At 41.6% G+C, this 14362-nt stretch overlaps 1 protein-coding gene across 3 annotated transcripts in view; it reads left to right on the top strand.

Annotated features, from left to right (window-relative positions):
* Window positions 1-14362, top strand: part of ccdc88b (coiled-coil domain containing 88B) — a 46541-nt gene that overhangs the window by 18039 nt on the left and 14140 nt on the right. For all 3 annotated transcript variants that reach the window (XR_011037160.1, XM_068325086.1, XM_068325087.1), the window contains exons 14-23: window positions 998-1066; window positions 1746-2438; window positions 3140-3319; window positions 4723-5063; window positions 5267-5426; window positions 6244-6420; window positions 6505-6642; window positions 9369-9530; window positions 9615-9892; window positions 10808-10951. Coding sequence is in view for 2 of the 3 variants with exons in the window: in XM_068325086.1 (XP_068181187.1) it covers window positions 998-1066; window positions 1746-2438; window positions 3140-3319; window positions 4723-5063; window positions 5267-5426; window positions 6244-6420; window positions 6505-6642; window positions 9369-9530; window positions 9615-9892; window positions 10808-10951 (2342 nt within the window). In the remaining variant the exon portion in view is untranslated. The remainder of the gene's footprint in view (window positions 1-997; window positions 1067-1745; window positions 2439-3139; window positions 3320-4722; window positions 5064-5266; window positions 5427-6243; window positions 6421-6504; window positions 6643-9368; window positions 9531-9614; window positions 9893-10807; window positions 10952-14362) is intronic.

Here is a 14362-nt window from a genome sequence, read left to right as displayed (position 1 = left end):
AACTCTGCAGTAGCTACAGAAGGGCTGAATAACAACAATGACTACCTGTTGCTTTTGGAATTAATTTCAAGATGATATGGATTACCCACAAAGCCCTGAGAAGCCACATGCTAAGTTATTTATCCAAAACTCACTGCTTCTGAGATTCAGTGATGTATATCTCCATGACCATGACAGACTGCACAGTCAGGGCTCCAATAATTCAGACTGATCAGGGCTGCCAACTCTTTGTTTATGTGTTTGTTGTGATTTAGGTTTTTTTGTTGTGAGCTTAAAATTGCTGCTGAGGTCTGGAATGAACTTTTGTGCCCCGAGACAGAATACGACTTTAAGGACAAACTACTGTTTGAAATTCAGAGAGTATTAACCCAGGTACCCACAGAACAATTTTGCGCCAGCAGAGTAAAAGTCAAGATGTCCCTGAATACCTGAAAATGAAACAATGGCAAATCTGATGTCAGTCAGTTTTGTCTCCCAAACTCCATCCACTCTGTTGATGCTAATCTTGGCGATGTGTCAAATAACATTCAGCGACCTGCTAGATTGTTGCTTGACTAAGTTCCAGGACAAAGATGCACGATCACATCTCCCTTATGGCTCCCTGTTCTATTTCAAATTGATTTAAACATTTTATTGCTAACTTTAAAGGTCTTAAATGGGCTTGTCCCTAAAAACATCTCAGATTTATTGACTTGGTATGTGACTTCTCTGCCAGTGAGATCCGTCGTTGGACCTGGACTGGTTTTTCTCATGTCAAAGTTTGTAACATTGAAAGTGATTGAGCCTCTGCTATTAGAGAACTCACATAATGGAACTGAACTCAGACACACCAATCTTTGTGAACGTTTTTAGAAATCCTTGATTTGTATTTATTTTATGAGGTTTTATTCTACTTTTGATTTATTTATTTCATTGTTTATGCTTCATTTGTGCCTGTGTACCTTGGACTTATTTTTAATTTATCTGTCTTGTCTGATTTTACATTCTGTTGCTGCAGGTCAGTTCTCTGGATTCAAAAGACAAGCTGGTTTGCCTGGAGCTGGAGCATCAGAACACACTCAGAGAGGTGAACTGAGGGGAAATTAAAGTGTACAAGCTTTAGAGGCTGTCCTGCATTATTATGTTGAGTGACCTTTAGTTAATTTGTGATTTTATTAGTTAGTCAAAATAAAATTAATTATTGATAGGTACCTCAAAGCAACATACTAAAGTTTTTAAAAACCTGTGATTAGATGAGATTAGATAGACCCTTATTAGTCCCACAGTGGGAACATTTTTAATGGGCATGTTAAAGATGAAATAGCTATATAATATAAATCTTATTTATTAATTGCAGACATATAACCATAATGTAATATGATAAGACAAGCTCAAGGGCTTTTCTTTGAACTAACAATTTACACTGGATTAAAAAACAACTTGCAGCTAAAAGCCTCGGTGTTGCAGAGGAACATGTTTTCCTTTTAAAAACCGTGACACAATAACACAGCAGCTACTATGCAGCTACACTGTTAAATAATGATAATGAGCAAGTGGATCAATCTCCATAGTAATCACAGCAAACATTGCAATCGCTGAAATGTGAAAACTCTGCATGAAGTGATTTTTTTTTTAGGGTGCGTTATTTGGTTTTGGTTTTACTCTTGTTTATGATTACTGCTGCTCAGTCTGGGTTGTGTAGAGTTTTATACGATGTTTTTTTAAAAGCTAAATGACATTCATTATGCCACTAATTTGTTTTTCAGTCTCAAAACTTGAAAAATGAAAATACCACCTTGAAGCAGCGCCTGGAAGAACTGCTAAGCAAAATGCAACACAGAGAAGACAAGAGGAAAGAAAAAATAGTCAAGGAGTCAAAAAGAAAGGAAAAGGAGAAGGTTCAGAAAGAAGTTCAAGATTCCAAATGTTACAGGGGAGAGGAGGTGAGGGTGATGGTGGAGAGTGAGAGTAGGAGAGAGGTGATTGGGATCCCTAGGGAATCAGGAGTTGGGGAAGAGGTTGTAGAAGTTCAGGAATCTGATGGAGATGAGGAAGTTGAGTTCAAATGGCGAGGAGAGGCTGAGGGAGGGCAGGAAGACAGGGAGAAACAAGAGGCAGAAAGAAGAATAAAGGTAGAACAGACTGCAGTAACATCAAGCTCAGAGACCCACAAACCTCCACAATCCACACGCACTGAAGATAATACCCGGACCACTGCTGCAGATCAGCTCATATGCTCCCCGTCTGGACCTGATGTACAGTTTTTGATGAAGAGCATCCACGAAGCGCAGGAGGAGACTGACAGACAGGCGATGGTGGCCCAAGACTTGCGTTTCAAGCTGGGAGAGCAGAGCAAGAAAACCTGGGAAGCTGAACAGAAGCTGAAGGTTCTGGAGGCTGAAATCCAGCATCTGAAGAAAACCGCAGAGGGTTTAGGAGACGCCCGCAAGCAGATAGAGGTATGGATGGATGGGTGGATGGATGGATGGATGGATGGATGGATGGAGAGATGGATGGATGGATGATGGATGAAAGACAGTGGCATTGATTTTGTTGCAGTATCAAGGTGCAATTTTCGCTTCTTTACAGTTAAGCTTGTTAATGTTGTTGATTCCTTTTCATTTCCTTTTCCAGTGACAATTTTCTCTAAACCATCTAAAATCCAATAGAATCATTAGAACAACCAAAAAAAAAAAGTCTCCCTGAGGATGAACTGCTTACCAGCATCGGTACATTACATGTCCATCAGCCTCTACTGTTAAGAGTTACAGTAATTAGCAAATGTTTGTTCATGAACAGAAAAACAAGATGGAAAACACTCGTGGGATCGTGTTAACATGCTGATGCTAGAATTTATAGCTGGAAGCATCACTTCTTCTGGCTTTGTTTGAACTATGCCCTTGCTTATACACACATTTACTCACAAAAGGTTCTTTGGGTTGTGCTTACAATTTATCAGAAGTAACTAAATTGCATAATTAGATGGAACATTACCAGCTAAACACTTTATTTCCCTTTAATAAGCCACCATTATATGCAGCACATGCAGACCTTTCCAGGGACCCATAAAAACCTTACATATCATACACCAGAATTAAAATGTTTACTGGGAAAGTTCATTTCGTGGGTGCACATACAGCATACGTCATTGTTTTCTCAGGCTCTTCAGCTGGAGGGTCTGGTCATGGGGGAAGAACTGTGCCGCCTGCGGAGCCAAGCGGATCTGCACAGGATGCAGACCACGGTCATCGCCACCCTGGAGGGGGAACGGGCTGCGCTGGAGAGAGACAGGGACACGCTACGTGGCACCGTGGATGCCATGCGCAGCGCCCAGCGCAAGGTTGACGAGAACACATGCACAAGCATACACAAACATGCACATTATACTGTGACAGTAACATGTTCATGACCACCGCAGATGTCATTTCACTCGAGGGGAGACAGATGAGGGGTAGATTAATGGATTATGAGAGAGTTAATACAACGGAATATAAAAGTCCACTGTAGCTGCAGTTGTTAGGTTATTTCGTTTGCATTCAATACATTAAAGCCAGGCTTTGATAGCTAAATAAGCAGGTTCTTTTCCAAAATGTTATCATATAATGTGAGGAGAATTTGTTCAACAAGAGGTGGGTTTAATAGTCTGAATTCAAACAGGTAATTCAAGTGTGTGAGAGCGAAGCAAGACTTTTTACATAACCTGTGCTGAGAGAGCAAATCTTACTTCACAAAATATCAAACAGATGAGAAGCTGTCAGAGAAGAAATCAGTGGTGAAATTCTTTTCACAACTCATTTAAGGCCTTTAAAAAGAGGAATTGTGCCTTTATCCTTGAAGGATTTTGAAGTCGTTGAGAGTTTCGGACAAAAAATATGATGCAGAATTTTGTGTTTATTGTGCTATTTGCAGACACCCTGCAAATTGGCACGAAGGGACAAAAGCAGCGGTGTGTCAGCGTTAAGGAAATATGATAAAAGGCATTCATGAATACCTCCAGTCACATTTGTGTGTGTGCCTGTGCTCTCGCATGTATGTGTGTGTGTGTGTGTGTGTGTGTGTGTGTGTGTGTGTGTGTGTGTGTGTGTGTGTGTGTGTGTGTGTGTGTGTGTGTGAATGAGCCAAGGAAATATTGTTGAGTGCAGGCACCCACATAATGAATTTTAGCGTGACTTTATGTCAAAGCAGGTGAAATATAGTTTTGCAGATTAAAACGCACCATTCTATCTGTAAATAAGTGTCACCAGCAGGAGTGATTGACTTTCATTAAAGCTCATTAAAGCAGCTCAAAAAATCTATTCAGTTTATAGATGCATGTCAGCTCTGAATAAATGCACTAATTTAAACATTAAGAGAATTAATTGACTTTCTAGTTAGACCTATTCATTACTTACATTTTTCAGTTTTAAAGGTGAATTAAAAGCAAAGAGGAAAGTGCAATATTATGTAGATAAGCTGAGCTACTATGTACTGAAACATTACCAAAGACTATCACTGAAAAATAATCGTCTTATTTGATAAATTCACACAATTTCAAGAAATAATTTTATATAAATGTCGTCAGTTCATTTTGCTAACAAAGCTGTATTTTGTATTCTTTATCCCAAGGTTTTGCCATTTTAAAATAGCTCCTTTAAAATTCCCATCACTGTGCAAAAGATTAACAAAATACAGTTCTCTCCAAAGTCCGACTGGAGGTCAGTCTCTCTTTGGGGTTCCTTTAGTTACCCATCACTGCTTTGCCAGGGAAACCAGCTGGAGCTCACCATCCAGACTCTCAGGGCGGAGCTGGAACGTCAGGGTCGGAGTGTGGAGACCTTTCGCCGTCGAGAGGAGGAGCTGGAGGTAGAACTCCGCGAGGGCGTCCTGGAGGCTGAATCTTTGTCCAGGGGCCGAGACCAGGCCTTGCTGGAGGCGACGAGACTGGAGCAGGAGAAGGAGGTGTGTCAGTCGGAGTTGGACAGCCAGAGGAAAGAGGGGAGGCAGAGAGAGAGGGAGGTGAAGAGGCTGAGGCAGCAGCTGGAGAGCATGACCCTGGCCCTGGAGCATAGCAACCAGAGAGCTCGGGCTCTGGATGCCGAACACAGGTGCACACACTCAGGTTCACACACTTAACCTCATCAACGAGCCGAGGTTTGCATTTAACTTAAGATATCAGAGACAGCTGTTTGGACACACCAGGAATTTATCTATAACATGAATTCAGATCTCCACTTGAACTGTGTCTGACTTGTGTTACTGCTGGTGTGTGTGCATGTGTGTGTGTGTGTGTGTGCGCGTGTGTGTGTAGATGTGTTCATCAACAGCTGTCTGAATCCAAGGAGCTCTGTGCTCGACTGCAGGACCGGGAGAAACAAATCAGCAGTCAATTAACAGGCATGGAGGAGAGTAAACAGCAGCTACAGGAGCGGTACACAGAGAGTCAGGCCAGGATGAACTCACTGTCCCAGGTGTGTGTGTGTGTGTGTGTGTGTGTGTGTGTGTGTGTGTGTGTGTGTGTGTGTGTGTGTGTGTGTGTGTGTGTGTGTGTGTGTGTGTGATGAAACAGTTTTGTCACTGACAGTTATTATCTCTGCAGGGATGCAGCAGAGGATAAACTCATTTCTACAAGAGTTTGTTCACATGACATATATTCATAGTCAGTGATGTTTACTGTAAATATTCATTTTGCTCATACTGGAAAAGTGACAAACATTCGTATACTCATGCATGCAGTACTTTATTTGACTGTCACATGAAGTACAATCCCACGAGGCAAAGCACATGTGCTCTCCGTAGCAAATTTAAAAATTCAATCGGCACCAAAATTATAACAGCTGTGTCTAAAATCTAATTTAGTCAACACTTCACGCAATGAAACAAAAAACCGTAATGTCCACAGTATGAATGCTCCTTTTTGCTTGTCGCGGCTTACAAATGAAACATCTGTCGGGCATTCAACCTTCCTCTTGTTAAGGTTAATTGACTGCAGCCCAAGTCACAGTGCAGGGGAATAATTTCATGTTTGAATACATGATTTTTCTGTCTACTAAATCCTGATGACCAATTTATTATACTGTGAAGATGAGCAGATTGTCATCCATATAAAGAATTAGCATTCATTATGAGATTGGCTCACAGTTATAGCATTTAGCTGAGCGTATGACAGCAGCTCAAGAAACTTTCTGAGTAATATGAATTCTGTTTGTATTTTTATGGACAAACTGTTTACATCAACACGCTTTTCCAATCCCAGAACACCAAATGTCTTTTTTTTTTTTAAACCAGGAACTATCCAATGAGCAGGCATGTTCCCGGGAACTGTCTGCTGAAGTCCAACGTCTGATGCAGAAACTACAACACGCCGAGGCTGAACTAAAAACAACAACTGATTCCCTCAGCCAATCACAGGAGAGGATAGAGTCCCTGTCCCTGTGCATTAAGAGGAGTGAATCTCTGCTGCAGGTGGGAGAGAATAGAGGAAATGTGGAGGTGGATGCTATCTAATTCAGATTCAGACTTCTCAAAAAAAAAGCACATTCTTTACAGACACAAACCCACGAGACATCACATTTGGATCAATCCCCTGAAGCTGGCAAAGGCTGTGACCTTACTTTGACCCCTGAGGATGATGCGGGGGAGAAAGAGAAGCAGCTGAGTGGGAGGCTGATAGAGCTGAAAACGGAGGTGTGTATCCGTTTGAACATTCTGAGTGTCTATTTGTGAGAATCTCTTTGTAGGATTTACGTGTGGTTCGGTAGATTGTCTTTATTATGTTGAAAGTCTTGTTGGATGCTTCATAACCATCAACTCACAGAAGGCCCCTAATTCCCTGAGTGCCCAACTTTATTTCCAGAACTATGGCTTTATCTCTGCTCATCAGTTTTTATAATGTCACCTCGCCGACTGTTAATCTCCCTTATCTCCTCTGCTGCTCTCGTGCTGTGGCTCCTACTTTTTTTACTCTTTCACTTTCTCTCAAACACACACACACACACACACACACACACACACACACACACACACACACGCACGCATGCAGGCACACACATTCACACACAAACACACAGAGACACAAGCATAAACTTCAAACGGTAGGGAGGAGGCTACAGCAGTGCTGCAGGATTTAAAGTTTTAGATTAGGTTGGATGAAGTAAAGCAATAACACCTCCAGGCGTCTGTGTCTACTTAAAGCAGAAACACTTATTTCAGGAAACTCAAAATAATTACAACTAAATTCAAACTGAATTATTAAAACACAAAATCAACCAGTTCTCACATTTTTGAAACTGGAAACAGGAAAAATGATATTTTGTTTTCTGAAATTCAGATTTGTGCAGCTGTACTATTACTGTGTGTCAGTTCGGTTCACAACACAACATAATTTGTGCAATAGTAAAAAAAAAACCCCCAATTATATTTGTTCACTGTATAGAATAGAATGTGAAAAAGCAGGGAATGCCCTCTTTTAGAACAATCAGATCTCTTTGTCAGGTGTAAGAAATAGGAAAAAAACCCAAAAATAAAGTAAGAAAGGCTGCCATAAGATCTCAATCCTTTATAAGAAAACTTTTTTCTGGAAGTGTTTTAGAAATTCCATTTTATTCATTATTTGTTCATCGTAATGTCAAGTCAACATATTCCTTTATTGGCACAGATTGCTTAGCCATAAGTAACTCATAATATGTGCAGTTTTGATGATTAAAGATACATTTTGTAGTAGAGCTTTCATCCACTTAAACTATTAAATTGTGTGTGTGTGTGTGTGTGTGTGTGTGTGTGTGTGTGTGTGTGTGTGTGTGTGTGTGTGTGTGTGTGTGTGTGTATTTTCATATGTATATGTATGCAGAGCGCCCTCATACATTCGCGCATGAACACTCGCTACTTCACCTCATCGTGGATTTTTGGTAGGCAGTCACATGATACCGTAAGCGCATTTTAGTGTGCTACGTTCAGTGAGTGTTGGACTTACGTGAGACACAAAAGTGTGGGAAAAGGTAATACAGATAGAAGGTGGTTTAATGTCAGTATGGGGAGGGTTCATTAATGTTTAAATCACCGTAAATAATAAGATAAATAGTTTGTCGCTATATTGCGGAATGGCTCCTGAAACGCTTTAACCGCGAGTAACAAGGGCGCACTGTGTGTGTGTGTGTGTGTGTGTCTATATCTACTGTATATAGACACACACACGCACGCACGCACGCACGCACGCACGCACGCACACACACACACACACACACACACACACACACACACACAGTATATACATAGGCATATTTGTATGTGTCTATGTATACATACTGTATATGTATGTGTGTGTGAATGAGAGGGACCCAAGTGGAAGAGTGAGGTTACAGGGGGAAGAGATCAAGAAAGTGGAGGATTTTAAGTACTTAGGGCCCAGAGCAATGGAGAGTGTGGAAAAGAGGTGAAGTAGCGTGTACAGGCAGGATGGAACAGGTGGGGAAAAGTGTCAGGTGTGATGTGTGATAGAAGAGTTTCAGCTAAAATGAAAGGAAAGGTGTACAAAACTGTGGTGAGATCAGCGAAGTGAGGAAAAGACAGGAGACAGAGCTGGAGGTAGCAGAGATGAAGATGCTGAGGTTCTCTCTGGGAGTGACCAGGAAGGATAGGATCAGGAATGAGTACATCAGAGGGACAGCACATGTTAGAGGTCTTGGAGATAAAGTCAGAGAGGCCAGACTGAGATGGTTTGGACATGTCCAGAGGAGAGATAGTGAATATATTGGTAGAAGGATGCTGAGTTTTGAACTGCCAGGCAGGAGGCCTAGAGGAAGACCAAAGCGGAGGTTTATGGATGTAATGAGGGAAGACATGAAGGTAGTTGGTGTGAGAGAAGAGGATGCAGAAGACAGGGTTAGATGGAGGCAACTGATTCGCTGTGGCGACCCCTGAAGGGAAAAGCAGAAAGGAAAGGAAGAAGAAGATACATATGTGTGTGTGTGTGTGTGTGTGTGTGTGTGTGTGTGTGTGTGTGTGTGTGTGTGTGTGTGTGTGTGTGTGTGTGTGTGTGTGTGTGTGTGTGTGTGATGAGACAGTTCTGTCACTGACAGTTATTATCTCTGCAGGGATGCAGCAGAGGATAAACTCATTTCTACAACAGAGTTTGTTCACATGACATATATTCATAGTCAGTGATGTTTACTGTAAATATTCATTTTGTGTGTTTGTTTTTATATTGTACATTTCTGCAGTCATTGACACAGAGGATTAATTGTATTAATTGTATTCTCTTTATATCTTTTTAAATCAAACGCTATATAAAAATTCTAAAGTAGACATAAGGACATGTTGTACATAATGTGAAATAATGTGAAATCTATGTAAGCCCCTGATACAGCTGCCAGTTACATGGCTGTGGTTTCACTCATGACATTTCTCTCCTTCAGAAAGCAGTGGCGCTTGCAGGACAGGAGGCTTTGCTGTTGAGGCTGTCTGAGTCCCAGGAGGCCAGTGAGCATCTGAAGGAGCAGTTGGAGGCACTGCGTCGGCACTCCCTCAGCCTGCAGGAGTCCTGCACCAGACTACAGACACTCAACACCCAGCTGCAGGTGGCCAAGCAAAGAAATCCATATACTGCTAGACTTTAGACGTATAGAGGACATGACAGTGACAAAATTAACTAAAACACACAGGTGGAGCAGGCATCCCTGAACTCCCAGCATGCATCAATGCAAGCCCGCTGCAGCGAGAGCGAGGCCCGATGTGCTGCTCAGGAGGCCGAGTCTAAGGTATGGGCACGGGAACGAGAGGACTCAGTGGCCAGGATGGAGGCTCTGAGACGGGACCATGAACGGATGGTGTCGCTGCAACAGCGGCAGGAGGTGGAACTGGAGGAGCTGCTAGACAAACACTCTCAGCTGAGGAGCAACAACCGCAGCCTGGAGGCCCAGCACAGGGAGCTGGAGGCCAGGTGAAAACACACACTACCTTCATTAACAAAAATCTATATTTATTCAAGATATAGACCTTCTTTCTGACACACTATCATTTGGGAATACTCTCTGTCAGTGTTTCCAGGGAGTATTATCACAGACAGCTGATTTCCTTAGACTAAGAAGTATTCTGTTGCACTATAAGGCCTTTAATTTTCCCAAAAACTGACAATGCATCCTATAATCCAGTGTGCCTTATATATGAAAAAAAGTTTTAAAATAGGCCATTCCTTGAATATGAGTTCTCAGATAAGTTCTCAGCTCTCAGCTGTAACCTTGTTGCCTATCTGGTCAGCAGCCCAGAAAGAATACACAAGTCTTAGCTGTGCTCCTTCCTCCTCACAGCTACCTACTGATTCAGGTGTCAACCACATTTATGAACCAATTGTAGCATGCCAGGCACCTTTGACTAGCAGTGACTTAGCTATTAAAATTTGAGAAAGGGCTGCAGAGTCGTGAATGCAATCCCTTTAGAGCAGCTCAATCTAATGGATGCATGATGAACCACAGCCACTGCAGTGGTTTCTATTCTATTCATCTTATAATGATGTGTGCCCTATTCTGGTGAAAACAGTTTTAGAATAGGGCATTCATTGAAGGTGTGCCTTATAGTCCAGTGTGCCTTATAGTGTGGAGAATACAGTACTCCCAAAAAGATGAGTGAATTCATTCATCATTTGTTGTATATTGCATACCTTACTGCATCTTTAATGGGCCTGGCATGCCCAAAAGCAGACAATACTGGTGAAAATGTGATTTATAGGAAACCAAACGCTGAAGATGTCCTGCAGCCAATGTAGAGTTACCACACAAGTGTGAATTTAAGGAACAAAATTTGTAGATTTGAGTCATATATATTGTATTGGTCTGGATGTTGTGTTCAATTTCTCAAGGTACAAGGAGCTCATGGAAAGTCAAAGCCAGGTGGAGGAGAGAGAGAGGGAGGTGAAGATGGAGAGAGAGAAATTGGAGGCAGAGGCTCAAAGGACACTGGAGAGAGAAAGAGAGCTGGAGAAACTGAAAGAAGACAATGAGAGGTAACAAAAACGATGACAGTGAGTGTCTTCAGGATTACGTTCGTGAGATCTGATCTTGAATGTAGGCAGTAGTAGGTTGAAAGATACTATGTGAATCACAAAAAATGTTTGAATGCACAGTAGGTAAATATAAATAGGAATTCATAAATTACACATTTTATTATATTGATGATGTAAGTCTTTATGGCACCGACCATCAGCACAGAAGTGTGAGGCACATGAAATAACCAGAATGTTACGGAGTAACAAGGACATGACCCAAAGGTGGAGCAGAGGCTGAAGAAAAGTTCAACAATAACATTTATTGTCTACAAAAACTTGAGGCTCAGGATGACAATTCTGTAGAACAGAAAAATAAGAGGAGCAGATTACGGATTGACCGTTGGTGTGGAGGCAGACTGAGCACCAACCCTCGACTGCACAGCCACGCCAAGCCTGCACCGGAAAGCAGGGAACATCCACAGGAAAATCATTTCCTTCCAAAATAATCACCACAATAATCACCACACAGAAAGCAATGAAACCAGAGTACAGCTCACAAGCCCTGTCAAAATATTTCCCTGTGAAAATCCTGTCTATGTACATGGTAGTCACAGAGGTGTTGTATCTTTGCAGAGTGCACACTGTGGTGGTCACTGTGGTGACTGTACTCGTGTCTGCCTCAGACGTGAGTATCCATTTTATGGAAGCGACCCTGAAGGTTTACCTTTGTTGAGTAGTCTTATTATAATCTACTAATCTTTCAAATAAATTCAGCGTCTTTGTTGGATTATTCTCTTGTTACCTCTCAAATAACTGAGGAAAACATATTTCAAAAGGTTGCAACTTTATTTAACATTGGACGTTGCAGCTAATTATATAAATAAGGAAACAAAAGTAAACCAAATTATGCAAATTATAAGTACCCAACTAAAATACTATTCCAAAAAGGTATATATCATATACAATAGGAAAAATCTCAGATTTATCTCTCTATTTATTTGTCTGTCTGTCTGAGCTCATGAGCACGCACACATACGCACGCACGCACGCACGCACGCACGCACGCACGCACGCACGCACGCACACACACACACACACACACACACACACACACACGCATTAAACTAGAAGGCCTGTATGATTCTTGGGTGTGATGCAGCCAATGGAAATCATCTCCTCACGAAGCAGAGACACAGAAAGTCAAACTCACGGTTCAACAGAACACGCCATCTCTTGACGGAGCAGAAGGACAAAAAGTCAAACTCGCAGATCAGCGAAAGAAATCTTGCAAAGCCGTGGCACAGGAAGTCAAACTCATGGGTCGCAGTTCAGCTGGAGAAATACTCGGAGGATGCCACAGAAAAAAAATCAACAGCCACAATGGTGAACTCTCCCTCAGAGAGTACACTCAGTCCTTCTGGTTTAGCACTCCTGTCCTCTGATATGAAGGAATATAGCTTACTGTTAGCACACGTGCCCTGACATGTACCCGTATAAACCGAGAGTTAGTAAAGAAACAAGCACATCGTTCTGCAGAGACAATCCATGTCAGCGCTGCTCTCTCTAACTAAACTTTTGTCACTTCTCTCTCTCATACCACCCTCGTCTGGTCCAAACTTTTGAACTTTTCAGTTTTATAATTCAGAACAAAATTGCAGTAGTGAACCCTTACCCAGTTCAAGGTCCAAATCAAAGAGTTAGACTTTGTTCTGATAAAAATAGGCCAACCTATTCTGTGTTGAACTGAACCGTGATTATGTTTATTTACAGTGTAAAATCACTTTAGACTTTAGAGGATGGTTTGGAAATTGGAAACATCTACAGCATATTGCAGAAATCTACAGTAGACACAAAAGAAGAGGAGAAACAACAGCAATGAATGAAATAAAAAATAAGCCACAATAACACATGTGAAAAAAATATTTAAAAGATGATGATGAAGGAAAAGCAGAATCTCCATTTTGTGCTGGACTACCGCCCCCCCCCCCCCCCCCCGTTGGTCCCCTATTGACTGAGCTACTTCCACCCAAAATAGTCGTCTGACAAAGAAATTAGAGTTAACTGGGCAAAAAACCCAACTATATTCACAAAAGTGTATATAAATAAGAGAGAGAGGATATGAGAGGACGAGAAAGGATTGTGAACTGAATGCAAAGAAACTCCAACAGCAGCTTGTAAAAGTGTGTGATGGCATCAGAAAAAGTGAAACGGGACCAAATATTTACAGTATCACAAAAACCTGAACCTGGAGTGGACTTGTTTATTTAGAATCCTCTTCCACATGTGGGTTAAGAATAGCCCATCTGTACCAAATTAACAAGAACAATCCTGTGTGTACACAGGCAACTGAATAACTTAACCACTATAAAAGGGTGTTACCTTTTTATTAGTTACTCAGAACTAAGATGTCATAAATATCCATCATTTAATTGCTTTAAGCTACGTTGCTTCAAAGGACTCTACTTTCTCTTGAACCTCTTGCCTGTTTTCCTGGTACAGAACTGCTGTGTATTAACTTAATCCCTCTCAGAGGGCATCTTTAGCCTCTCAGTATCAGAATGAAGATGGTTGCCCCAGGCAGGTGGACAATTACTATGCCAAAACAATGGAGGTGGTGTTTAAAAACTCCGTCTACAGCACTCGGATCTTGTTCTTGTCCATCACATTTGAGAACAGGACAGATGGCTGCATAAACACACTTGGAGGGAGAGTGGATGAGAAAGCTCATTGTGTGATGACACCACCATCTTCAAACTTACTTTGACAAAGAGGTCGTCATCAGTCGTGACTTTGAGGGAATATGTGGAAAATAAGTTTTACCTCGGTATCCAAACCCTCAGCACATCAGCAACCCTCTAGTTGGAGATGAGTTGGCATAAGGAACACTGGTGCTGACCAGTGCTGAACATACAGCTCAAAAAGGTAAAAACAGGAAGCAGCTTGGCTTTGACTGGACAACCTTTAAACATTTGCGATGTTCACTTCAGTTGTGATCAGGAATTTTTTGTTCAACACAATGGTAACACAACAAGTCACCAATGTAGTTACTGCATGTATGATCCTTAAGTCCATTTGCAGCCTCCTATATATCATCAGTTCTCTGTAAAATGTCTCACATTCTTATCACATTTTCCATGATTGCTGGATGAGAAATTGGGACCAAATCTTTATCGCTGCATGTGTGAAGCTTCACTCTTGTTCAGTAGAGGACACTCTGTGTTCTTCACTGTATTGAAAAATACTGCAGGGTGAATCACTGCCTTCTGGTGACGTGTGCAGACGGGTGCTTTTTGTGTTGTATTTTTTTTTCTGCAGCTTTGTTATACAGTTAGATACTGAAAGTTATGGTTAGAGTTGATTAGCAGGATCACTGCATAAATTGGGATATTGTCTTCTCACGTAAGGAGTTAATGCCTTCTCCACAGACCC

The sequence above is a fragment of the Antennarius striatus genome, chromosome 10 (assembly GCF_040054535.1).
Source record: "Antennarius striatus isolate MH-2024 chromosome 10, ASM4005453v1, whole genome shotgun sequence".
NCBI lineage: Eukaryota > Metazoa > Chordata > Actinopteri > Lophiiformes > Antennariidae > Antennarius > Antennarius striatus.
The sequence above is the reverse complement of the archived record's forward strand: the minus strand, read 5'-3'. Positions and strand labels throughout refer to the sequence as shown.